Source organism: Manacus candei, unplaced genomic scaffold (assembly GCF_025592945.1).
Source record: "Manacus candei isolate 608988 ecotype Guabito, Panama unplaced genomic scaffold, ASM2559294v1 h1tg000036l, whole genome shotgun sequence".
In the NCBI taxonomy this organism is placed as follows: domain Eukaryota; kingdom Metazoa; phylum Chordata; class Aves; order Passeriformes; family Pipridae; genus Manacus; species Manacus candei.
In genome coordinates this window covers 1,892,240-1,915,160 of record NW_026138084.1, presented here as the reverse complement: position 1 = coordinate 1,915,160, position 22,921 = coordinate 1,892,240, and the positions used below count along the sequence as shown (strand labels likewise).

The window sequence follows — 22,921 nt, the reverse complement described above, 5'->3', positions numbered from 1 at the left end:
CAGGCAGAGCTGGAGGAAGCAGCTCCTCCAGGAGCTCCTTTTGGGGTGCCTAAGGTGAATGGGCTAGAGCAGCTGTAGTGTGTTGGTTCCAAGGGAAGTGATGGGCTGCAGGGCCTGGAAGGGACTGTTTCTTATTGACAGTCATCAAAATTGAGGAGCAGTGGCACTTGGCCAGTAGGATGCGGATGGGAGCATGTACCCCCACTCTGATGGCCATTCCAGGGAGTTTCATTGGATGAGCATCTTCCCCCTTTCCATGGAGCTCTATCCATGCTATAGGACCTGGGAGCTGCTTCTCTGCTTCCCTGCACCCCAGTGTTGGGGAGCCCCAAGTCTGCCCTGAACGCTCCCAGGAGAGGGCCTGGGGATGGCCTGCAGGCTGACACTCCCCTTTCCTTCTCACCAGCTTTGTAGGGAACCCTGTCCCCCTCCTGAAGAGTCCCCTGTGCATGGGAACAGGAACGGTGGGAGCCATTCCCCTGCTCTGTCCCCACTGGCACCAGTGTCCCAAGCTGGGGGTTAGCAGAGGCAGCCTCACCCCCAGTGTCCCTGATCCACTGCTCCTCCCTTACCTGCAGTTTCTCTTCCCCTTTCCTGGAGGGAGCCCAAGCTGAGGGCGAAGGCAGAGCTGAAAGCACATGTGAGGGGAAGTGTGAGGGGGGTGCCCTGATAACAACCAAACACAACCAGGGCCGAGGGGTGTGCCCCCCATGCTGTGGGATCCCTCCAAGCACAACTGGATCCAGGTGTCGCTGCTCCATGTCTCCATTCTCGGTGTCTCCAGCTGTAGGGCCATGGGGAAGGCCCACATGGAGCTGCTGCAGGCTGAGGTGCAGCACCTCGTGACACTGAGTCAGTCCTGGGGACACAAGGACACCAAACCCCTTCCCTTCCATGGAGCTGTCCCAGTGAGAAGTAGGGATGCTGTGGTGGCCTGGTTGGCCCAGAAATGGCACCAACTTCCCCAGCTATGCCACCACAAATTCCACATCCCTTCCTTTGAAGCCACCAGTGCTGGGCCCAGAGGGGAGTGTTTGGCTGGTGGGATGGCAAAGAGCAGCCTTGGGGAGCCAGGGAGGGAAGGGGCAGAGGGACTTTTGTCCACACTGTCCTGTGAGGTGACCACTTGACCCCATGGTCCCCCCTAAGATGAGTGTTGGTCACTTCTTGCTGAGCAGCTGAGGGGCCGTTCTCAGCCCTCTGAGGGGCCGTTCTCAGCCCTCTGTCCTGTGCAGGTGCACATGGCACTGCTGGTACCTGGGTCTCTGGTAGGACAGGAGCAGGCACCTGCTTTGTGCTGGTGGTCACAATGTGTTCAGCTCCCTCTGAATTTTCTCCTGATGTTTCCCACTGTCACAGGGGATCAGAAGTACTTCTTTGGCCATTCCTCTTCTCTACTGAATGTACTTCTCCTCCTGGTTTTGTTTTTGTTTGTATTGATGGAAGGGCATGAACAGATTGCTCACAGACCCTTAGAATCGGCAAAATGTCAGATTTATTACAAGAAAGACAAAATATATAGTGGTTATGACGCTTAGTTCTTGTTCACACTACATTGGTTACCTAAGGAAAACATTCTCTGCTGTCCACTGCTAATTGGATCACAACAGGTGGTGATAGGAGATGAGAAAACTTTATTCACCTGCCAAAACTCCTCCTTGACATCTGGCATGAATCCACCCTTGTTCTAACTTCAGGTCTTGTAACCATCTTAAAGGTGTAGTATTTTTTACTGTCTGCACCCAGCCATGCCAAGGCAATGCACACAGAAATGCAAGGGAAATTGTTCACACAATTTCTATCTTGTGACATGTTTGGTTTGTTGGTTTTTTTCCTCTTTCTTTCATGCTCACAACTTCTTCGTCCTTCACATTGTCCCTTTGTCTGGTCAGAAAATAACCCAAGGGGACAGGGGGCTCTTGATCCACACTGACCATTGGTCCTCACTGTCCTCTCAGGTGACCCTGGTCCTCAGAGTCACCCCCAGCTTACCACTGGTCCCCACAGTTCCCTCAGGTGATGTTGGCTCTTTACAGTCCTACTGGGTGATTACTGGTGCTCACTTTCCCCCTGCACCAGGTGACTGTAGGAGTTTGTTCCACCTCATGTGACCCACAGGGGACATTGGTCTTTGCATCCCCTCAGGTGATTGTTGGTCTTTGCAGTGCCCCCTGTGCTGAAGGCTGTAAGCCCCGAGCCCAGGGCTGTGCCTGGGTGAGTCGTGGTGGGGTGGACAGGGCTGCAGTGCCCCTGGGTGCTGCACTGAGGTGGGCAGCAGCACTCGGTGGGCTGGGCTGAAGTGCCTGAAGAGCCCTCTCAAAATGCCTGGGTGGGGGCTGTTTGTTATAGGGTCTCTTGGGGGGCTGTGAGCACACACTTGCAGACACCTCCTTGGTGCTAGGTGTTTGTGGCTGTGTAGGGTCTGTGTGTGAATGACCTCCCAAAACACCTTTCCTCAGCAGGTTTGCCCAGCAGCTGCACCTGCTTTCCAGGTTCTGTGGGTGAGCTTCATCCTGCCCCATCCCGTGAGTGCTGCAGGGTGTTCCACTCTGCCTGGGAGAGGAATTGCCCCAATTGCTCCCAGAGGGAGCCCTGCCCACACCCGAGGGTTTCATCTGTCTGTCCCAAGTCAGCAAGGGCTGGGAGAGGCTTGGTGTCACCCCTCATGCTGCAAGGTCCTTGAGCCCTGTGGTGCCAGCAGGTGACTCTGGCTGCCAGGAAAATGTGGTCCTGCCACCAGCATCATTGTTTCCAGGCTCTGGCCGAGGGGGAACAAAGCCCAGCAGAGCTGTGGGGGATACAGCCACAGGCCAGCCGGATTTTCTGGCTCCCCCATGGCTACCAGACCTATCTTGGGAAATTTTGCAGGGAAACCAAAGCTTTTGAAGCTCTGTGTTTAAGTTGGTTGGGAGCATGAACTAAATGCCTTCCTGTGTCTGTCTGAACTCTGCTGTCTTCAATGGGACATGGGCTTCCTTTTCCTCCTTTATTAGAAGCCTTGGGGGCATTTTACCCCTATGTGCACAGTTACTTGGTTCCATGCAGTATGTAAGAACATGTTCATTTATGCACAGGCACATGTGTATTTTTTTTTCCCCCTTGCCTTGGTGTTTCCTGCAATTAGTGCCAATAATTCAGTGGTGCTCTGGCTTCCCTTTGCAGCTGAGCAAAACCTCCCCCAAGGCCATACAACTCCTGAGGAAAGGCACATGATCTTAGTGAAACTATTGATTTTATTATACACATCTGCACATATTCTACACATCTCCCACATATTATACCAGAGTTTCAGTGTTACTCAGCACTTTGTAAAGCCATTTGTGTCCAGGTTCTGTTAGTCTGCGTGGAACAGTTCAGTCTCAGCACAAAGACTTCTGGAATATGGTTAATCAAGGCAGTTTTTAGGAAAACAAATCAGCTAGAAAATGGAAGTGGAAGAGTACAGCTTTCCACCTAGTGATCAAAGTGTTCTTGTAGCAGAAGTGGGAAAAATTGCCTCTGGGCATTTAGGTGCCCTAGAGCCTCAGTGGGTGCCCAAGCCAGTGGCACAAGAGGTGTAAAAAGTGAGGAGGTCTCAGAGCTGTGTCTGTGTCTGCTTAGCAAATTCAAGTGAGTCAGAAGCCACCCAGGTTTCTCCCCTGCATCTCTGAGTTGAGTTAGTCTTGCAATCTTGAAGCAGAAAAAGGTAATTCTTGTCCCTGTTGGCTGAGAGGTGCCAAGAGGGAACGGGGACAGTTGTCTCCCTTCTGGGCTAAGCTTCTTTGCTCAGGATGGAGTTCCTGGACTGTGATTCCTCTGTCCCCTGGTGCTTTCTGAAAGGAGAGGGGGACAGCTGAGGGCTGCTGCACAGCAGAGACCTTGTAGGGGTGCAGAGAGGAGCTGGCAGGGCTGAAGGCGGAGCTCGTCTGCCCAGTGCAGAACTCCCCTGGGGCATCCCCTCCCCTCCTGTCCCTGTGCTGCTGTGTGGGGCAGGAGGAGACTCACCTGCGTCTGCACAGGCAAAGCAGCAGCAGGGCAGCAAGAGCCCCGGCTGCCAGCAGCCCGGCCAGGAGCCCTGTGATCAGCAGCAGGTGGGAGTTCCCTGGGCAATATAAGGAGGGGCTGCCATGAACTTGCCGGGCTTTGCTCCATGGCAGCGGGTGGGCGGCTGGGGCGCCCCTTCCCGTGCCCCCGGGTGGCACCTACCCCAGGGGACGAGGAGGCTGCGGGTGCCCAGGCTGCGGTGGCGCACGCGGCAGGCGTAGCTGTGCCCGTCCTGGGGGGCCACGGCCAGGACGCTGGAGAGCTGGTAGGTGAGGTCAGCGTTGGGCAGGATGGGGCTGGTGTTGAGCTGCGGGCCCGGAGGCACCTCCTGGCCATCCCTCAGCCAGGCCACACTGATGGGCCGGGGGTAGAAGGCGGTGACATGGCAAACCAGCAGCAGCTGGTGTGGGCTGGGCGTGCGGGCAAAGACCGTGGCCACGGGCAGCTCTGGGGGGTGGGAGCAAAGGGTGGAGGAAGCCCTGGTTGGGCATGGCTTGGCCCCAGGGCTTTGGGGTGGCTGTGGCAGGGTCAGGGTGGTCTCACCTTGTCTCTCCACAGCTGCCCTTCCGTAACTCAGGAACATCTCCATGGCATTGATGCAGGTATCCTTGAAGATGTCCTCCACCTGCTCACCGAGGGTGGTTTCGTTCTGGAGGACATCCCTGACGTACCGTGCCAGGTCGGTGTCCTGGGAGAGGGTCCAGGTGGCACTGTCTGTGTCCAAGCTGAGGAAGTCCTGCCCATTGTAGCCCACATAGACGAAGATCTGAGAGGTCCTGTTGGGGTAGAGCTTGCAGCCTGCCATGACCTGAGCCACAAAGGGGTCTGGAGGGTCCGAGAGGGGAGAGAGGTTGCATGAGGGGCTGGGATTGCCTTCCTGCAGGCATGATCAGTGCCAGCACTTGCCAGATCCTTCCCCACTCCCCAGCTGTTGTTCAGAGAGGGGATGCAGTGAAGAGTGGATACTCACAGGGCACATCCTTCTGTACGGCCCCTTCATTGATCAGGTGGATGAAATTATGCAAATAGATCTTGAACATGTTGTCAATGGTGTCCCACTGACTGCGGGGCAGGGCTGGACGCACCCAGGGCTGGGAGAAGTGGATTTCCCAGGTGTGCTTATCAAGAGACCCAAGTTCAATGTCTTCCAGCAGGCCTATCCCCTCCGTGTCCACAAAGGAGGTGTTTTGGAAGGTAGAGGTTTGAAGCAGCTGGATAGTGAAGGTCCCTGTGTGAGACAGGGGTTGGCAGAGAGGAGAGGGACAGGGAAAGTGGAGGGGCTGAGGGACAGGTCCTTGAGTTTGCAGATATCTGTGGGACCCCCAAGGCCCCCTTCTTCCTTGGCAGCCCCGGCTCCCACCCCCGCACCCACCTCAGGTGGCTGCATCCCTGCCGAGGAGAAGGTGTGGAGCCAGGGGACAAGGAGGGGTGAGGAAGCAAGAGCCAAAAGTGGATGGGGAGCAGGAAGCCTCTTGCCCATGGAGTCCCACGGGGCCATGGGAGCAGCTGTGGCTGAGGCAAGGCTGCCACTTACCCTGCAGGGTTGCCCATGTCCCAGAGAGGAGGAAGAGGTAGAGAAGGACGAGGAGGAGGCAGCAGCGAGGGGGCTGCATGGTGCCAGCAGTGAGGCCCAGAGTGTGCAGCAGTGGGTGCAGCAGCAGGAGGAAGAGGCTGTGGGAGATGAGGGTGGAGATGTCTGAGGCTGGCTCTGCCTGGGCAGCTCTGCTGGTTCTAATGGCCCTGGCAGCCAATGGGGCTGGCCCTGAGGTTTAGGGGAGGGCTCCAAGGTTCCCACTTGGGGTAGGCTGGGGCATCCCGAGTGTGACTGTGAGTGTGGGGGGAATTTGCTTTTGAGCAAGGTCACCCCACTGCACACAGGAGTGATCCCTCATGGCCAAGGCAGCACCGTGACAATTAGGGTGATGTGGGTGAACTGACCCCTCTTTTGTTCCCCCCTTTCAGGTGGATGTGTCTCCTGCCCATGGGCTGCATCCACTGCCCTGAGGGGAATATCCTGTCCTGCCAGTTGTGCCTGGCGTGTCTGGCCCTGCACAGAACAGACCCCGCCATCCACTCTGCACTGCCAGGTGGGTTCACACCAACGGGGCTGCCTTTCCCAGAGGGCAGCAGAACCCTCTTCCCACCACATGGCTTTGTGCCTGGGCTCTCTGTGCCCCAAGGCTGTGTGCCCATCCCATGCCTCTTTGTCACCTCCCAGCCACTCCCCAGCCAGGCCACACTGATGGGCTGTGGGTATAGAAGCTGGTGAGGTGGCAAACCTGCAGGAGAAGAGCTGGGCCAGGCACGTGGGCCAAGCCCATGGCCCTGGACAGCTCTGGGGGAAGAGAGTGATGGAGAAGAGCTGCTGGGGACATTCCCTGGCCCCTTGGCACTGCTGGCCTGATTCAATGGGCAAGGGACTCCCCAGGTTGAGGTGATGAGCAGTTCCAGTCTGGACCACAGCTGTGGGGTCAGGGATGGGTGCAGGCAGAGCTGGAGGAAGCAGCTCCTCCAGGAGCTCCTTTTGGGATGCATAAGGTGAATGGGCTAGAGCAGCTGTAGTGTGTTGGTTCCAAGGGAAGTGATGGGCTGCAGGGCCTGGAAGGGACTGTTTCTTATTGACAGTCATCAGCATTCTGGAGCAGTGGCACTTGGCCAGGCAGGATCCCCAAGCTAGGATGGGGATGGGAGCATGTACCCCCACTCTGATGGCCATTCCAGGGAGTTTCAGTGGATGAGCAGCTTCCCCCTTTCCATGGAGCTCTATCCATGCTATAGGACCTGGGAGCTGCTTCTCTGCTTCCCTGCACCCCAGTTTTGGGGAGCCCCAAGTCTGCCCTGAACGCTCCCAGGAGAGGGCCTGGGGATGGCCTGCAGGCTGACACTCCCCTTTCCTTCTCACCAGCTTTGGTAGGGAACCCTGTCCCCCTCCTGAAGAGTCCCCTGTGCATGGGAACAGGAATGGTGGGAGCCATTCCCCTGCTCTGTCCTCACTGGCACCAGTGTCCCAAGCTCGGGGTTAGCAGAGGCAGCCTCACCCCTAGTGTCCCTGATCCACTGCTCCTCCCTTACCTGCAGTTTCTCTTCCCCTTTCCTGGAGGGAGCCCAAGCTGAGGGTGAAGGCAGAGCTGAAAGCACATGTGAGGGGAAGTGTGAGGGGGGTGCCCTGATAACAACCAAACACAACCAGGGCCGAGGGGTGTGCCCCCCGTGCTGTGGGATCCCTCCAAGCACAACTGGATCCAGGTGTCGCTGCTCCATGTCTCCATTCTCGGTGTCTCCAGCTGTAGGGCCATGGGGAAGGCCCACATGGAGCTGCTGCAGACTGAGGTGCAGCACCTCGTGACACTGAGTCAGTCCTGGGGACACAAGGACACCAAACCCCTTCCCTTCCATGGAGCTGTCCCAGTGAGAAGTAGGGATGCTGTGGTGGCCTGGGAGGCCCAGAAATGGCACCAACTTCCCCAGCTATGGCACCACAAAGTCCACATCCCTTCCTTTGAAGCCACCAGTGCTGGGCCCAGAGGGGAGTGTTTGGCTGGTGGGATGGCAAAGAGCAGCCTTGGGGAGCCAGGGAGGGAAGGGGCAGAGGGACTTTTGTCCACATTGTCCTGTGAGGTGACCACTTGTCCCCATGATCCCCCCTAAGATGAGTGTTGGTCACTTCTTGCTGAGCAGCTGAGGGGCCGTTCTCAGCCCTCTGAGGGGCTGTTCTCAGCCCTCTGTCCTGTGCAGGTGCACATGGCACTGCTGGTACCTGGGTCTCTGGTAGGACAGGAGCAGGTACCTGCTTTGTGCTGGTAGTCACAATGTGTTCAGCTCCCTCTGAATTTTCTCCAGATGTTTCCCAGTGTCACAGGGGATCAGAAGTACTTCTTTAGCCATTCCTCTTCTCTATGGAATGTACTTCTCCTCCTGGTTTTGTTTTTGTTTGTATTGATTGAAGGGCATGAACAGATTGCTCACAGACCCTTAGAATCGGCAAAATGTCAGATTTATTACAAGAAAGACAAAATATATAGTGGTTATGATGCTAAGTTCTTGTTCACACTACATTGGTTACCTAAGGAAAACATACTCTGCTGTCCACTGCTAATTGGATCACAACAGGTGGTCATAGGAGATGAGAAAACTTTATTCACCTGCCAAAACTCCTCCTTGACATCTGGCATGAATCCACCCTTGTTCTAACTTCAGGTCTTGTAACCATCTTAAAGGTGTAGTATTTTTTACTGTCTGCACCCAGCCATGCCAAGGCAATGCACACAGAAATGCAAGGGAAATTGTTCACACAATTTCTATCTTGTGACATGTTTGGTTTGTTGGTTTTTTTCCCCTTTCTTGCTCACAACTTCTTCGTCCTTCACATTGTCCCTTTGTCTGGTCAGAAGATAACCCAAGGGGACAGGGGGCTCTTGATCCACACTGACCATTGGTCCTCACTGTCCTCTCAGGTGACCCTGGTCCTCAGAGTCACCCCCAGGTTGCCACTGGTCCCCACAGTTCCCTCAGGTGATGTTGGTTCTTTACAGTCCTACTGGGTGATTACTGGTGCTCACTTTCCCCCCCACCCTGCACCAGGTGACTGTAGGAGTTTGTTCCACCTCATGTGACCCACAGGGGACACTGGTCTTTGCATCCCCTCAGGTGATTGTTGGTCCTTGCAGTGCCCCCTGTGCTGAAGGCTGTAAGCCCCGAGCCCAGGGCTGTGCCTGGGTGAGTCGTGGTGGGGTGGACAGGGCTGCAGTGCCCCTGGGTGCTGCACTGAGGTGGGCAGCAGCACTCGGTGGGCTGGGCTGAAGTGCCTGAAGAGCCCTCTCAAAATGCCTGGGTGGGGGCTGTTTGTTATAGGGTCTCTTGGGGGGCTGTGAGCACACACTTGCAGACACCTCCTTGGTGCCAGGTGTTTGTGGCTATGTTACTGTAGGGTCTTTTGGGCGTTCATTCACACAAACACCTTTCCTCAACAGGTTTGCCCAGCAGCTGCACCTGCTTTCCAGGTTCTGTGGGTGAGCTTCATCCTGCCCCATCCCGTTAGTGCTGGGAGAGGCTTGGTGTCACCCCTCATGCTGCAAGGTCCTTGAGCCCTGTGGTGCCAGCAGGTGACTCTGGCTGCCAGGAAAATGTAGTCCTGCCACCAGCATCATTGTTTCCAGGCTCTGGCCGAGGGGGAACAAAGCCCAGCAGAGCTGTGGTGGATACAGCCACAGGCCAGCCGGATTTTCTGGCTCCCCCATGGCTGCCAGACTTATCTTGGGAAATTTTGCAGGGAAACCAAAGCTTTTGAAGCTCTGTGTTTAAGTTGGTTGGGAGCATGAACTAAATGCCTTCCTGTGTCTGTCTGAACTCTGCTGTCTTCAGTGGGACATGGGCTTCCATTTTCTCCTTTATTAGAAGCCTTGGGGGCACTTTACCCATATTTGCACAGATACATTTTTCCATGCAATATGTAAGAACTTTTTCATATATGCACAGGCACACGTACCCTTTTTTTTTTCCCCTGCCTTGGTGTTTCCTGCAATTAGTGCCAATAATTCAGTGGTGCTCTGGTTTCCCTTTGCAGCTGAGCAAAACCTCCCCCAAGGCCATACAACTCCTGAGGAAAGGCACATGATCTTAGTGAAACTATTGATTTTATTATACACATCTGCACATATTCTACACATCTCCCACATATTATACCAGAGTTTCAGTGTTACTCAGCACTTTGTAAAGCCATTTGGGGCCAGGTTCTGTTAGTCTGCGTGGAACAGTTCAGTCTCAGCACAAAGACTTCTGGAATATGGTTAATCAAGGCAGTTTTTAGGAAAACAAATCAGCTAGAAAATGGAAGTGGAAGAGTACAGCTTTCCACCTAGTGATCAAAGTGTTCTTGTAGCAGAAGTGGGAAAAATTGCCTCTGGGCATTTGGGTGCCCTAGAGCCTCAGTGGGTGCCTAAGCCAGTGGCACAAGAGGTGTAAAAAGTGAGGTCTCAGAGCTGTGTCTGTGTCTGCTTAGCAAATTCAAGTGAGTCAGAAGCCACCCAGGTTTCTCCCCTGCATCTCTGAGTCGAGTTAGTCTTGCAATCTTGAAGCAGAAAAAGGTAATTCTTGTCCCTGTTGGCTGAGAGGTGCCAAGAGGGAACGGGGACAGTTGTCTCCCTTCTGGGCTAAGCTTCTTTGCTCAGGATGGAGCTCCTGGACTGTGATTCCTCTGTCCCCTGGTGCTTTCTGAAAGGAGAGGGGGACAGCTGACGGCTGCTGCACGGCAGAGACCTTGTAGGGGTGCAGAGAGGAGCTGGCAGGGCTGAAGGCGGAGCTCGTCTGCCCAGTGCAGAACTCCCCTGGGGCATCCCCTCCCCTCCTGTGCCTGTGCTGCTGTGTGGGGCAGGAGGAGACTCACCTGCGTCTGCACAGGCAAAGCAGCAGCAGGGCAGCAAGAGCCCCGGCTGCCAGCAGCCCGGCCAGGAGCCCTGTGATCAGCAGCAGGTGGGAGTTCCCTGGGCAATATAAGGAGGGGCTGCCATGAACTTGCCGGGCTTTGCTCCATGGCAGCGGGTGGGCGGCTGGGGCGCCCCTTCCCGTGCCCACGGGTGGCACCTACCCCAGGGGACGAGGAGGCTGCGGGTGCCCAGGCTGCGGTGGCGCACGCGGCAGGCGTAGCTGTGCCCGTCCTGGGGGGCCACGGCCAGGACGCTGGAGAGCTGGTAGGTGAGGTCAGCGTTGGGCAGGATGGGGCTGGTGTTGAGCTGCGGGCCCGGAGGCACCTCCTGGCCATCCCTCAGCCAGGCCACACTGATGGGCCGGGGGTAGAAGGCGGTGACGTGGCAAACCAGCAGCAGCTGGTGTGGGCTGGGCGTGCGGGCAAAGACCGTGGCCACGGGCAGCTCTGGGGGGTGGGAGCAAAGGGTGGGGGAAGCCCTGGTTGGGCATGGCTTGGCCCCAGGGCTTTGGGGTGGCTGTGGCAGGGTCAGGGTGGTCTCACCTTGTCTCTCCACAGCTGCCCTCCCGTAACTCAGGAACATCTCCAGGGCATTGACGCAGGTATTGTTGAAGATGTCCTCCACCACCTCACCGAGGGTGGTGTAGTTCTGGAGGATATCGCTGATGTAGCGTGCCAGGTCGGTGTCCTGGGAGGGGGTCCAGGTGGCACTGTCTGTGTCCAAGCTGAGGAAGTCCTGCCCATTGTAGCCCACATAGGCGAAGATCCGAGTGGTCCTGTTGGGGTAGAGCTTGCAGCCTGCCATGACCTGAGCCACAAAGGGGTCTGGAGGGGCTGAGAGGGGAGAGACGTTGTTGCATGAGGGGCTGGGATTGCCTTCCTGCAGGCAGGATCAGTGCCAGCACTTGCCAGATCCTTCCCCACTCCCCAGCTGCTGGTTAGAGAGGGAACACAGTGAAGAGTGGATACTCACAGGGCACATCCTTCTGTATGGCCCCTTCATTCATGACACGGATGAACTTATGCAAATAGATCTTGATCATATTTTCAATGGTGTCCCACTCACTGTGGGGCAGGGCTGGATGCACCCAGGGCTGGGAGAAGTGGATTTCCCAGGTGTGCTTATCAAGAGACCCAAGTTGGATGTCTTCCAGCAGACCTATCCCCTCCGTGTCCACAAAGGAGGTGTTTTGGAAGGTAAAGGTGTTAAGCATCCGGATAGTGAAGGTCCCTATGTGAGACAGGGGTTGGCAGAGAGGAGAGGGACAGGGAAAGTGGAGGGGCTGAGGGACAGGTCCTTGAGGTTGCAGAGATCTGTGGGCTCCCCTAGGCCCCCTTCATCCTTGGCAGCCCCGGCTCCCACCCCTGCACCCACCTCAGGTGGCTGCATCCCCGCTGAGGAGGAGGTGTGGAGCCAGGGGACAAGGAGGGGTGAGGAAGCAAGAGCCAAAAGTGGGTGGGGAGCAGGAAGTCTCTTGCCCAAGGAGTCCCATGGGGGCATGGGAGCAGCTGTGGCTGAGGCAAGGTTGCCACTTACCCTGCAAGGTTGCCCATGTCCCAGAGAGGAGGAAGAGGTAGAGAAGGACGAGGAGGAGGCAGCAGCGAGGGGGCTGCATGGTGCCAGCAGTGAGGCCCAGAGTGTGCAGCAGTGGGTGCAGCAGCAGGAGGAAGAGGCTGTGGGAGATGAGGCTGGAGATGTCTCAGGCTGGCTCTGCCTGGGCAGCTCTGCTGGTTCTAATGGCCCTGGCAGCCAATGGGGCTGGCCCTGAGGTTTAGGGGAGGGCTCCAAGGTTCCCACTTGGGGTAGGCTGGGGCATCCTGAGTGTGACTGTGAGTGTTGGGGGAATTTGCTTTTGAGCAAGGTCACCCCACTGCACCCAGGAGTGATCCCTCATGGTCAAGGCAGCACCGTGACAATTAGGGTGATGTGGGTGAACTGACCCCTCTTTTCTCCCCCCCTTTCAGCTGGATGTGTCTCCTGCCCATGGGCTGCATCCACTGCCCTGAGGGGAATATCCTGTCCTGCCAGTTGTGCCTGGCGTGTCTGGCCCTGCACAGAACAGACCCCGCCATCCACTCTGCACTGCCAGGTGGGTTCACACCAACGGGGCTGCCTTTCCCAGAGGGCAGCAGAACCCTCTTCCCACCACATGGCTTTGTGCCTGGCCTCTCTGTGCCCCAAGGCTGTGCCCATCCCATGCCTCTTTGTCACCTCCCAGCCACACCAGAGCCAGGCCACACTGATGGGCTGTGGGTATAGAAGCTGGTGAGGTGGCAAACCTGCAGGAGAAGAGCTGGGCCAGGCACGTGGGCCAAGCCCATGGCCCTGGACAGCTCTGGGGGAAGAGAGTGATGGAGAAGAGCTGCTGGGGACATTCCCTGGCCACTTGGCACTGCTGGCCTGATTCAATGGGCAAGGGACTCCCCAGGTTGAGGTGATGAGCAGTTCCAGTGTGGACCACAGCTGTGGGGTCAGGGATGGGTGCAGGCAGAGCTGGAGGAAGCAGCTCCTCCAGGAGCTCCGTTTGGGATGCATAAGGTGAATGGGGAAGAGCAGCTGTAGTGTGTTGGTTCCATGGGAAGTGATGGGCTGCAGGGCCTGGAAGGGACTGTCATCAGAATTCTGGAGCAGTGGCACTTGGCCAGGCAGGATCCTCAAGCTAGGCTGGGGATGGGAGCATGTACCCCCACTCTGATGGCCATTCCAGGGAGTTTCAGTGGATGAGCAGCTTCCCCCTTTCCATGGAGCTCTATCCATGCTATAGGACCTGGGAACTGCTTCTCTGCTTCCCTGCACCCCAGTGTTGGGGAGCCCCAAGTCTGGCCTGAACGCTCCCAGGAGAGGGCCTGGGGATGGCCTGCAGGCTGACACTCCCCTTTCCTTCTCACCAGCTTTGGTAGGGAACCCTTTCCCCCTCCTGAAGAGTCCCCTGTGCATGGGAACAGGAACGGTGGGAGCCATTCCCCTGCTCTGTCCCCACTGGCACCAGTGTCCCAAGTTGGGGGTTAGCAGAGGCAGCCTCACCCCCAGTGTCCCTGATCCACTGCTCCTCCCTTACCTGCAGTTTCTCTTCCCCTTTCCTGGAGGGAGCCCAAGCTGAGGGCGAAGGCAGAGCTGAAAGCACATGTGAGGGGAAGTGTGAGGGGGGTGCCCTGATAACAACCAAACACAACCAGGGCCTAGGGGTGTGCCCCCCGTGCTGTGGGATCCCTCCAAGCACAACTGGATCCAGGTGTCGCTGCTCCATGTCTCCATTCTCGGTGTCTCCAGCTGTAGGGCCATGGTGAAGGCCCACATGGAGCTGCTGCAGGCTGAGGTGCAGCACCTCGTGACACTGAGTCAGTCCTGGGGACACAAGGACACCAAACCCCTTCCCTTCCATGGAGCTGTCCCAGTGAGAAGTAGGGATGCTGTGGTGGGCTGGGAGGCCCAGAAATGGCACCAACTTCCCCAGCTATGGCACCACAAAGTCCACATCCCTTCCTTTGAAGCCACCAGTGCTGGGCCCAGAGGGGAGTGTTTGGCTGGTGGGATGGCAAAGAGCACCCTTGGGGAGCCAGGGAGGGAAGAGGCAGAGGCACTTTTGTCCACACTGTCCTGTGAGGTGACCACTTGTCCCCATGATCCCCCCTAAGATGAGTGTTGGTCACTTCTTGCTGAGCAGTTGAGGGGCCGTTCTCAGCCCTCTGTCCTGTGCAGGTGGGTTATGACCCAGCTCTGAAGGCAGGGTAACCAAAGTTCTTGTTAATAATAGATCCCCTGAGGTGGATCCTGAGGTGGATTAGAGTTCAGTGACACTGAATGGCTGGTGTTTTTATATATATATATCTATATGTGTGTGTGTGTGTGTGTGTGTATATATATATATATATATATATGTATGTATATATGTATCTGGTAGGTTTATTTTAAAGCAATGGAAAGGAGGCATGTAGCCTTTTTAGTTATTATCTGTAGAAATATAACAGTAGAAAAGTATAAAGACCTCATTTAGGAAAATATATAAGGAAACGAAAGAAAGAGAAAGAAAGGATAAGAGTAGATAGCGGAGTGACTACGTTTATTTTGCTTTTTTTTTTTTTTTTAACCAAAGAATGGCGAAAATCCATTCACAATCGTTCAGCAGCTGCTGAGTTCTTCTCTGCATCACATGGAAGATACAACAGCTGCATTCCAAGAGAATCTCCTTTGTGACCGTGGGCCTGCTTGTCAACAACCTGGCGGGCTGTTACTTAGGCACCAATTCTCAGCAGGCACCGCATATCCTGTCCGTGCTGCAAGAGCCTCACGACAAGCACCTACTGCACAAAATTACTGATCATACTGGGCTGCAGAGCCGGGGCACCCCGGGCGCTCTGAGCCATGTCCCCCCTCGGGCAGCCGGGCTCGGCTCGGTTCGGCCGCTCTCGGCTCGGTTCGGCCGCGTTCGGCTCGGTTCGGCCGGGCTCGGCTCGGTTCGGCGGCGCTCGGCTCGGTTCGGCGGCGCTCGGCTCGGTTCGGCGGCGCTCGGCTCGGTTCGGCGGCGCTCGGCTCGGTTCGGCGGCGCTCGGCTCGGTTCGGCGGCGCTCGGCTCGGTTCGGCGGCGCTCGGCTCGGTTCGGCGGCGCTCGGCTCGGTTCGGCGGCGCTCGGCTCGGTTCGGCCGCGCTCGGCTCGGTTCGGCCGCGCTCGGCTCGGTTCGGCCGCGCTCGGCTCGGTTCGGTGGCGCTCGGCTCGGTTCGGCGGCGCTCGGCTCGGTTCGGCCGCGCTCGGCTCGGTTCGGCCGCGCTCGGCTCGGTTCGGCCGCGCTCGGCTCGGTTCGGCTGCGCTGCGCTGCGCTCACTCCGCTCCGCCCTCAGCCTCGGCCCCGTGTGAGGCGAGGGCGCGGCGGGGCCGGTGAAGGGGTGGTGTCGGTGTCCGTGAGGAGTTGCCTGTCCTCCATCGGAGCGGGGCGTGCCCGGTGGGAACCGGCGCTATTCGGAGGCCCCTCAGGCCGCCCCCGGCGCTGGGGAGGCGGCGGCATCATCATCATCTCCCGTCTGGCAGCCCCGGCGTTGCCCCAGCGTGTAATCTTTTCGTATGACAGAACGAGACGCGGTGAAAGGGTTTTAGGAATTAACCTTTGGCTGTCCTGCTTCCCGTAGCCTGGCATTCAGGGAAGGAGAGGGGGAGGATGTCGCTGAAGCCGTTCACCTATCCACTGCCCGAAACAAGGTTCCTTCACGCTGGCAGGCTCGTGTACAAATTTAAAATCCGCTATGGCAACTTCAGCAGGTAAGTCTGTTAAAGGTGAGAAGCCAACCTGCGGATCGTTGAGTTAATATGGGACCTTAAATTCAAATCTGGGGGGCTCTTCATTTCCTGCCTTTTTTCCACTGGCCATTGAAAAGTTGCTGCTGATTCCTTTCACACGCTGAGAGAGTAATCCGAGCTGTAAAAAACCACTCCTGTTTCATTGCCCTGTGTGAATTTTTTGCTTCAGTGGAAAAGAGGCGGTTTTTACAGGCAGTATTTAAGGATGTAACTGAGAAACTCCAGAGCCTTTGTGGTGGTTTAAGCCCAGCTGGCAACTGAGTGGAGTGAGGGAGAGAACTGGAAAGGTAGAAGTAAAACCGGAGGGTTAAAATAAAGGCAGTTGAATAAGTAAAGCAAAAGATACACATGCAAGCAAAGCAGAATAAAGTTCTGAGTTCATTCACTGCTTCCCATGGGCAGGCAGGTGTTTAATCTCCAGAAAAGCAGGTCTCTTGTAGTGCAAAATGGTTACTTGGGAAGACGTCTGCCTCGATGCCAAACTTCTCCCCCTGCCTTTTTCTGCCCTGTATTTTGTTCCTGAGCGTGACATCCTCGGGTCTGGAATATCACTTGGGTCGGTCAGGGTTATCCCCCCCCCATCCCTGTTCTCTCCCAACCTCGTATGCACCCTCAGCCTGCTCGCTGTGAGGAGCAGAAAAGCCCCGACGCTGGGTAAGTACTGCTCAGCAGTAAGTAAAACATCTCTGTTTGAAAACAACATCTCTGTTGTTGAAAACAACGCTGTTTTCAGCACAAATCCAAGCTGTCGAGAAAATTGACTTCTGTCCCAGTCAAAACCAGCACAGCCTTGGAGCTCCATACTCAGTGTATGTATTTACTTCCTGGGCTGTTTGCTGTTATCCGTGTGCCTTTCGGAAGAGGGAGGGGAGTTCTCATCTCTGACCGTGTTCTGGCTGGGGCCCCTCGGTGGGGAAGGTGTGATCATGGCTGCCTACCAGACCATAAAATAAACCAGGGAATACCTGTGTGCCTTGGATTCCTTACCCACCTTGGATTCCTTGTGCTCCACTTTATTGGCTTATTTTTAAGTGACCTTTGTGTGGTTTGTTTACTTTTTTAATGAGTTCAGATTTTCTTTAAGACCAGCTCTTTTCCTGTGCATTAGATTGTTGGCCGATACCTGGCAGCAAACAGCTTCTGAGAGGGTGGCTTCCAGGTGTAGTTAGTATTTGGGAACAGTTTGATGTAGTCAGCACATGACTCCCAGCATGCCAGGGCTAATGCTGGTGCTGTGGGTTTCCACAGAAGGGGATTAACAGACATGTCCTGCCAGTTCCTCCTTTTAGTCCCTTAGACAGAATGGCACCATGATAAAGACAGGGCATGGTTTGAGGGCACTGTGTCAAAAAACCCCAATCCTGAGGGTTACTGGGGGTCAACTGTAAAGATCTGATCTCTCATCCATTGTATCCACAGATACACAACACACAAATGGGCAGAAAGTTCACGAGGAACAGTCTTTGTGCAATGGTGGATGTTTTTTAAGAATAATAGATTAAGAATTCATCTGCCTGCTCAGTATTTTTTCCTATGCAATGGGAATGATGTTTTGTTGCTGTTTAAACTCTTTATCAAGTGTTGCTCCATTGCTTTTTGACTGGGATGGTTCCAACTCTGCTTGTTTCACAGTGCTCCTGATCTCAGTCTTGCTGAAAGTGCTGCCAAGGAGTCAGAGGTAGGAGCTGAGGCAGGTCCACAGGACCTTGGATGGGTGTTAGGTTGAACAAGTCTTATGTTTGTTATGGGACAGGGAACATTTTGTCAAATGCAACATCTCAAGGGCGAATAATAGGGAACTTCTCTGGAGAGTTCAGAGTTCAGATGTAAATTAAAAATGCCCTCAATAAGCAAACTTGGTGTAGAGGAGTCATGCTTTTATTTCAAATATTGCAAAGAAGCTACTGACTGTTAAAACTGGACAAATGGAAACTCCTGATTGTCAAACTAGTTGCACCCTGTTCCTGTCTGATTCCTCTTCACAGTCATTCCTGCAGGAGCACTTTTAATGATGCCAATGCTTTGTGGCCAAGCACAAATTGATGGTCACAATTGGTGAGTTGTGTTGTTGTCATCTGCTTCCTGAGGCAGAAGAAAGCTCCTGCCATTCCTGAGAAAATGAGACAAATAAAGTGCCTTCCTAAAAATACTCCTTCCTATTACTTAATTTTTTAAAATCTTCAGAGTATAGTAATAGCATTAAAAATATTACTGGAGAAAATGTTCTGATTTTAATTGATATGAAGAATTATAATTTTTTTCATTTTTGAAAATACTGAAAGGTATTAATAGAAAAGCTTTCCTGCTAGTACAGCAAGAGTTTTTGGGGGCTTAACTGCTGTTCCCTTGTAACTGATTTGGGTCAATATTTAGCAAAAGAGGAATATGTTTATTTTTTCACAAGTAAATGCTACATGTGTTTTGCTGGAAAAAAAAAAAGGACACATCTTAAATTTAAAACTTATTAAATTTGAAACCATATCTTCACTCTCCATAGTAATTCTTCTATATTAATTTAAGATTAAGATATTCCTTTGATTTCTGTGAGTCTGTCAGTGCAGGGCGCTCTAAGATGATCAGAGGGAGCAGAGAGAAGGAGAGGAGGAAAAGCAGAGTATCTAGAACCTGCTTTTCCATGATTCATGCAAACAGTAAAGTTAATTTTTCCCAAGCCTTGAAACTGTACTTGACACTGGAATTGTTGCAATGTTTTTAATATTCTTCCTTGTTTTGTTTTGGGTTTTTTTGGGGGGCCTCCCCAGGAAGTGATTCGAGTAATCCTTGGAAATCTTGATGACTTACATCCATTTTCTACAGACCACTTCACTGTGTTTCCATGTATCCTTTTTTTGCTGTTTATAAAAGAAAAGATTCAATGACCCGTGTGTGTTGGGCATTGCCTAATTCAACATTCATGTGTAGGACTGTGCAGATCTTTAGCTGGAGTAGGAATCCTTCAAGCTTTGCTTTTTGACATTGGCTGAAGATCCTTCTCAGATGTTGCCTTCACCAGAGAACTGATGTGAAAAGTGTTTTGCAGCGTTTCCATCAGAACACCCCTGCATTCCAAATCAGATTTGGCCAGAGAAAATGAAGGCATGCCCAGAAGTCCACCCTCCTGCCACTGCAAGCACAGCCAGAGCATTATTCCCAGAGGTTCCTAAAATGTAAAGCTCTCCTTACAGGCTTAGCAGTGCTGGCCCGTGGGTGCAGGAGCCTGCAGTGCTGTTTTTGTGTGGTTCCATGAGGTTAAACCACACCAGTGAGCTTTTGGGGATGGAGGTGGGAGCAAGTGTGAGTCTGTGCTCAGGTGTCTGCAGAGATGGCTGAGAGAAGCAAAAAGCACCTCAGAGAGTGAGCTTTAGCAGGAGCAGTAGTTAAGCTGAGATAACTGGAAGTTCAGCCAGGCTTTTGAATACCCAAAGCCTGCAGGATTGTCATCTGGTTATCCTGGTCCCCCCTTCAGTGTCATCCACCCAGTATCCACCTTATTCTGCTCATCCCCCTTACTCCTGTGGGAGCAGTCAGCAGGTCTTTTCCTTCTTCCCTGAAGTCTGCAGAGGCCTTTAGCTGCTGTCAGCCTGGCCTGCTGTACATGGGCAGTGCTGTAAAAGCTCTGTGCTCTTGCACAGCATAGACATATAGAAGCTGATACCCGAATATTGGCGTGCACAGGTTTTGCTGAGCGTGGTTTCCTGGGATTTATGTAGGTGCTGAGGCATTTGAGATGGAATTATTGTGGCCAGCAGCTGTACTACAGGCTCCTCCACCTTCTAGGTGTTTTTTCATCAGAGTGCACCAAGGGCACCAAGGGCTGGCCTTCATCTTTTTCTTCTGGCTTGTGCACCTGGACAGAATTTAGCCATGTCAGAGCTGCACCCAGGAGAAGGAATGGCTCTAACTTCAGTGGTTGCCATGTCAATTATCTTTTTTCCCCCCCATTTTGAACTGAGAACTAAATTTAATCATGCTGCTCCTATGAGTCCTGGTCCTTTTCAATTTTTAAATAGATTTTTAAAAGAATTACTTTTTAGTTAGGAAGGCTGCTGAGGTTTTATTCACAGGGTTGGAAGAGCCTGGCATGTTGGGTTTTTTGCAGAAGGGTGTCAGGAGGGCAGTACAGTTAAGGGAACAGAACACTCTTAGTACAGGTGACTGATGGGGCAGCATCACCTGGGTGAGTGTTTCTTCATAAAGTGCTTTTTCATGAAGTTCATAGTGGCAGGTTGGGTTTGCTCCCTGGTGCACATGTGCAGCATGATGTGGTTTTTGAAGGCACTGTCAGGACTCCTGCTCCTTTGAAGTGTTAGTGCTGTGTTTTTAAGCCTTATCATTGTTCTCAGATCTGAGTAAATGGGAGAGAGTATCGAAGATGAAATTCAAACATGAGAATGTCCATCTTGTGCCTTATCCTTACATTTGCACATTGTATCTAGAATTGAACTCATTTCAGCAAAATACGTCTTGTGGTAAGTCACTGTGGTTATGTTTGGATAATTTCCAAAAATACCTATGATCTATGTCTTGCTTTCCCCTTTCCCTTCACCTGCTGTATCTTTGAATGAGAGAGAGCAAAACTGCACGTGGTGTGGTTTAAATAGAGCATGATAGTGTGTTCTCTGTTGTCCTGTGTTGCTTTTCTAAAATTTCCTGAATTTCTCTTTGCCTTTTCAGCCACTGCTGACTCTTCAGGAGCTATTTATTCTTATGAAGTGATGCCCAGTGGCTCCCAGCCTTCATTTTTTAATGTCAGTCACTGGGCTGGAGCCATTACGTGGAACCATGGAATACATGATTTTCTTCCTTGTGCTTGACTGCATTTGCTGACAACACTCTGTTTCTAGTTTCCTAAAGAAAGAATGGATTTGTTTTTCTAAATAATGATAGTAATGATGGTAATAATGTCTTTTGTGTAATTAGCAAATGTTGTCACCTTAATAGTGTCTCGTTTTCCAGGTTTTCTGTGAATTCCCTGAACAGCCTCAGGCCCCAGCTGAGGCCTCTGTGGGACTCTGCATTTGAAATTCCCCTGTTGGGAAAACTGAGTGTTCTTACTATTTCCTGTTCTGAGTATCAGGCCCTGAAAAAAGTTGCTGTTTTTTTCTTATGACTGCTTAGCAGGTAATCTGATCTCCTTTATAAAATGACCAAGCAGTCATTTCTTAGTCTCACCCATTTGTACTCCCTGTCAAACATCCCACGTTTGGATGTAAAAACTGACTGTGGAAAGGTCCAAACTGTTCTTGACAGTAGCTTATCTTGTTCCTGGAAGATGAGGTGCAATGCAAAAATGTACTTTTCAGTTGGTTACAGAGAGTCCAGTCTAAATAATCATCAAGTTTTATACCTCTGTTTACAGGTAAAGAAGTAAACAGAGGCAGTGATGAGCTTGTAAGTTGTGCCTTTGTTTTTGTTTAAATATAAATTAAACAACAAAACAAAGTATTCTGGAGAAACAGAATGTGTATATTTAGGCAATGCTACAGTTCCTGTACTTCTAGGAGTTAGTCAGTGTAAACTGGCACTGAATCTCACCCAGAACCATCCAGCAGCAGAGAAATCTTCCTGTCAGTCCCAGGGGACTTGGAATGCAGTCCTGCCATAAACAGCAACGTTAAGCTAATTTGGTCATTTTTGTGTAATGAGAGCTCAGGGTAGGTTTGTTTTCAGTGTGGGTGAGTGTCTGAACATGGAGTGAATTCACGAAGATGTCCTGTCCAAATTCCCCCAAAGAATGTTTCTGTGTCTGCTTAGCATTCCATTCCTGCTACTTAAATTCCTAGCAGTCCTCTGAAGATGGAGCAAATAGGATGTCCTGGAATGCAGGATTTTGTTTAATTCTCTGGATGGCCTCCCAGTTCTTATCTCAGTCCTAAACCCTTCTTTTGTTTTCATTCTATAAATGAAATGATTTTGCAAAATACGAATGGACATTGTATTAACTCTGAATTTTGTTCCCAAGTAGAGAAGTCAAAATCACTTGTTATCAATACCAAGTTTGCAATGTTTTGAAGGTCAGGAGAAGAAATGACATATCAGAAAGTACTGCAGTGGAAGGAGCAGTGAAGAGGAGGAGAGTGGAAGTTGGAGCAGAGAATTCCTGCCCACAATTGCATATGGACAGGTCAGTTGACTGACAAAATAAAAATATTGATATATATCCAGGGAGATTAATGTCTCTTTTATGTCATTTTAATGGTTCTTGTGTCCTCATGTTTCATTTCTGTGCAGCCCTTTGCCCTGTTTTTCTTCTTCCTCCTCTTCCATAAGTAACAGAATCTGCAGCGTTGCTCATATTGGGGGAAAAAAGTTTTCCTGTGCTTCCCAGGTTCCCATGCCATGGACCAGACCTCTGCCTGTTTAATTCCTCTGTGTCCACAGAGCTCAGCAGCCAGACAGATCACTGCACTGGCTTGCACACTGAGCCAGGGACAGCAAGGACAGTTCTTCAACTGGGAACAGCTTTCCAGCTGCCCCCCAGCCTGCCTCTCAGCTCGAGGCTGATGGCAAAACACCCTGGAGCTTGCTCTTTTCCAAGTGCTTTCAAGTCTCACCAAATTGCACATGTTGTGGGTGCACATGAGTATTCTCACACATCTTTCCCATTGGTTTCTTCGGTAGCTAAACCTGTCATGGTGATTCCCAAGTAGATCTCTGTCTCTGGATTTCACAGAGTGACTGAGGTTGGATGGATCCTTTGATATCACTGAGTCCCCACCCCTCCTGCTCAAGCAGGGTCACCCAGAGCAAGTTGCCCAGGATGGATCCCCTCGGGTCATGAATGGACTCCAACTGTGGAAACACCACAACTGTGGACAGCCCATTGCAGTGCATGACCACAGTTCTAGTCAAAAAGGTTTTTCTGGTGTTCAGACTTAATTTCATGTTTTGCAATCTGTGCCCTTTGCCTCTTGTCCTGCCAGAAGGTGCTGTGGAGGAGGGCCTGGCTCCCTGTCCTTCATTCTCTCCCATCAGGTGTACATTGATAAGAGCCCACCCAAGCCTTCTCCAGGCTGAACAGTGCCATCTCTCATACAAAAGGTTCCCTCTTTGCATACAAAAGGTTCCCCAATCCCATCACCATGTTTGTGGCCCTTTGCTGGGTTCACCTCAGTGAGTCCCAGTCATGTCCTGGGGAGTCCAGTCCAGACAGAGCCCACAGAGGGACTCCAGCAGCCTTGAGTGG

The 22,921-nt window shown here is 52.7% G+C and overlaps 3 protein-coding genes across 5 annotated transcripts in view; 1 reads left to right on the top strand and 2 right to left on the bottom strand.

Annotated features, from left to right (window-relative positions):
• MAJIN (membrane anchored junction protein) overlaps positions 1-22,921 on the top strand; it is a 40,916-nt gene that overhangs the window by 14,116 nt on the left and 3,879 nt on the right. For 2 of the 3 annotated variants that reach the window (XM_051793320.1, XM_051793321.1), the window contains exons 2-8: positions 5,986-6,110; positions 15,567-15,696; positions 17,368-17,413; positions 18,498-18,573; positions 20,079-20,204; positions 21,095-21,126; positions 21,750-21,859. In XM_051793320.1, the coding sequence (XP_051649280.1) occupies positions 5,990-6,110; positions 15,567-15,696; positions 17,368-17,413; positions 18,498-18,573; positions 20,079-20,204; positions 21,095-21,126; positions 21,750-21,859 (641 nt within the window). In that variant the 5' untranslated portion in view covers positions 5,986-5,989. Of the gene's footprint in view, positions 1-5,985; positions 6,111-12,410; positions 12,535-15,566; positions 15,697-17,367; positions 17,414-18,497; positions 18,574-20,078; positions 20,205-21,094; positions 21,127-21,749; positions 21,860-22,921 lie in introns of those variants that run through there. The other variant, XM_051793322.1, reaches the window with a different exon arrangement.
• On the bottom strand, positions 3,597-5,933 carry LOC127473550 (antigen-presenting glycoprotein CD1d-like). Its single transcript, XM_051793323.1, has 6 exons — positions 5,558-5,933; positions 4,994-5,251; positions 4,567-4,848; positions 4,186-4,470; positions 3,985-4,081; positions 3,597-3,812 (listed from the first exon to the last, which is right to left on the bottom strand). Exons 1-6 carry the CDS (start codon positions 5,634-5,636, stop codon positions 3,752-3,754), a joined length of 1,062 nt encoding a protein of 353 aa, XP_051649283.1. The 5' UTR covers positions 5,637-5,933; the 3' UTR covers positions 3,597-3,751.
• Positions 10,054-12,236, bottom strand: LOC127473552 (T-cell surface glycoprotein CD1b-3-like). Its single transcript, XM_051793325.1, has 6 exons — positions 11,982-12,236; positions 11,418-11,675; positions 10,988-11,269; positions 10,607-10,891; positions 10,406-10,502; positions 10,054-10,233 (listed from the first exon to the last, which is right to left on the bottom strand). Exons 1-6 carry the CDS (start codon positions 12,058-12,060, stop codon positions 10,173-10,175), a joined length of 1,062 nt encoding a protein of 353 aa, XP_051649285.1. The 5' UTR covers positions 12,061-12,236; the 3' UTR covers positions 10,054-10,172.

What these genes read in the sequence shown, in the direction of transcription:
- LOC127473550 (XM_051793323.1), bottom strand. Translation starts at nt 5,636, where the DNA reads ATGCAGCCCCCTCGCTGCTGCCTCCTCCTCGTCCTTCTCTACCTCTTC. An exon ending in GACATGGGCAACCCTGCAGG is followed by an intron (nt 5,252 to 5,557) that starts GTAAGTGGCAGC and finishes TGTCTCACACAG; the next exon opens with GGACCTTCACTATCCAGCTG. An exon ending in CTTTGCCTGTGCAGACGCAG is followed by an intron (nt 3,813 to 3,984) that starts GTGAGTCTCCTC and finishes CTCTCCTTTCAG; the next exon opens with AAAGCACCAGGGGACAGAGG.
- LOC127473552 (XM_051793325.1), bottom strand. Translation starts at nt 12,060, where the DNA reads ATGCAGCCCCCTCGCTGCTGCCTCCTCCTCGTCCTTCTCTACCTCTTC. An exon ending in CAGCCTCCTCGTCCCCTGGG is followed by an intron (nt 10,503 to 10,606) that starts GTAGGTGCCACC and finishes TATATTGCCCAG; the next exon opens with GGAACTCCCACCTGCTGCTG. An exon ending in CTTTGCCTGTGCAGACGCAG is followed by an intron (nt 10,234 to 10,405) that starts GTGAGTCTCCTC and finishes CTCTCCTTTCAG; the next exon opens with AAAGCACCAGGGGACAGAGG.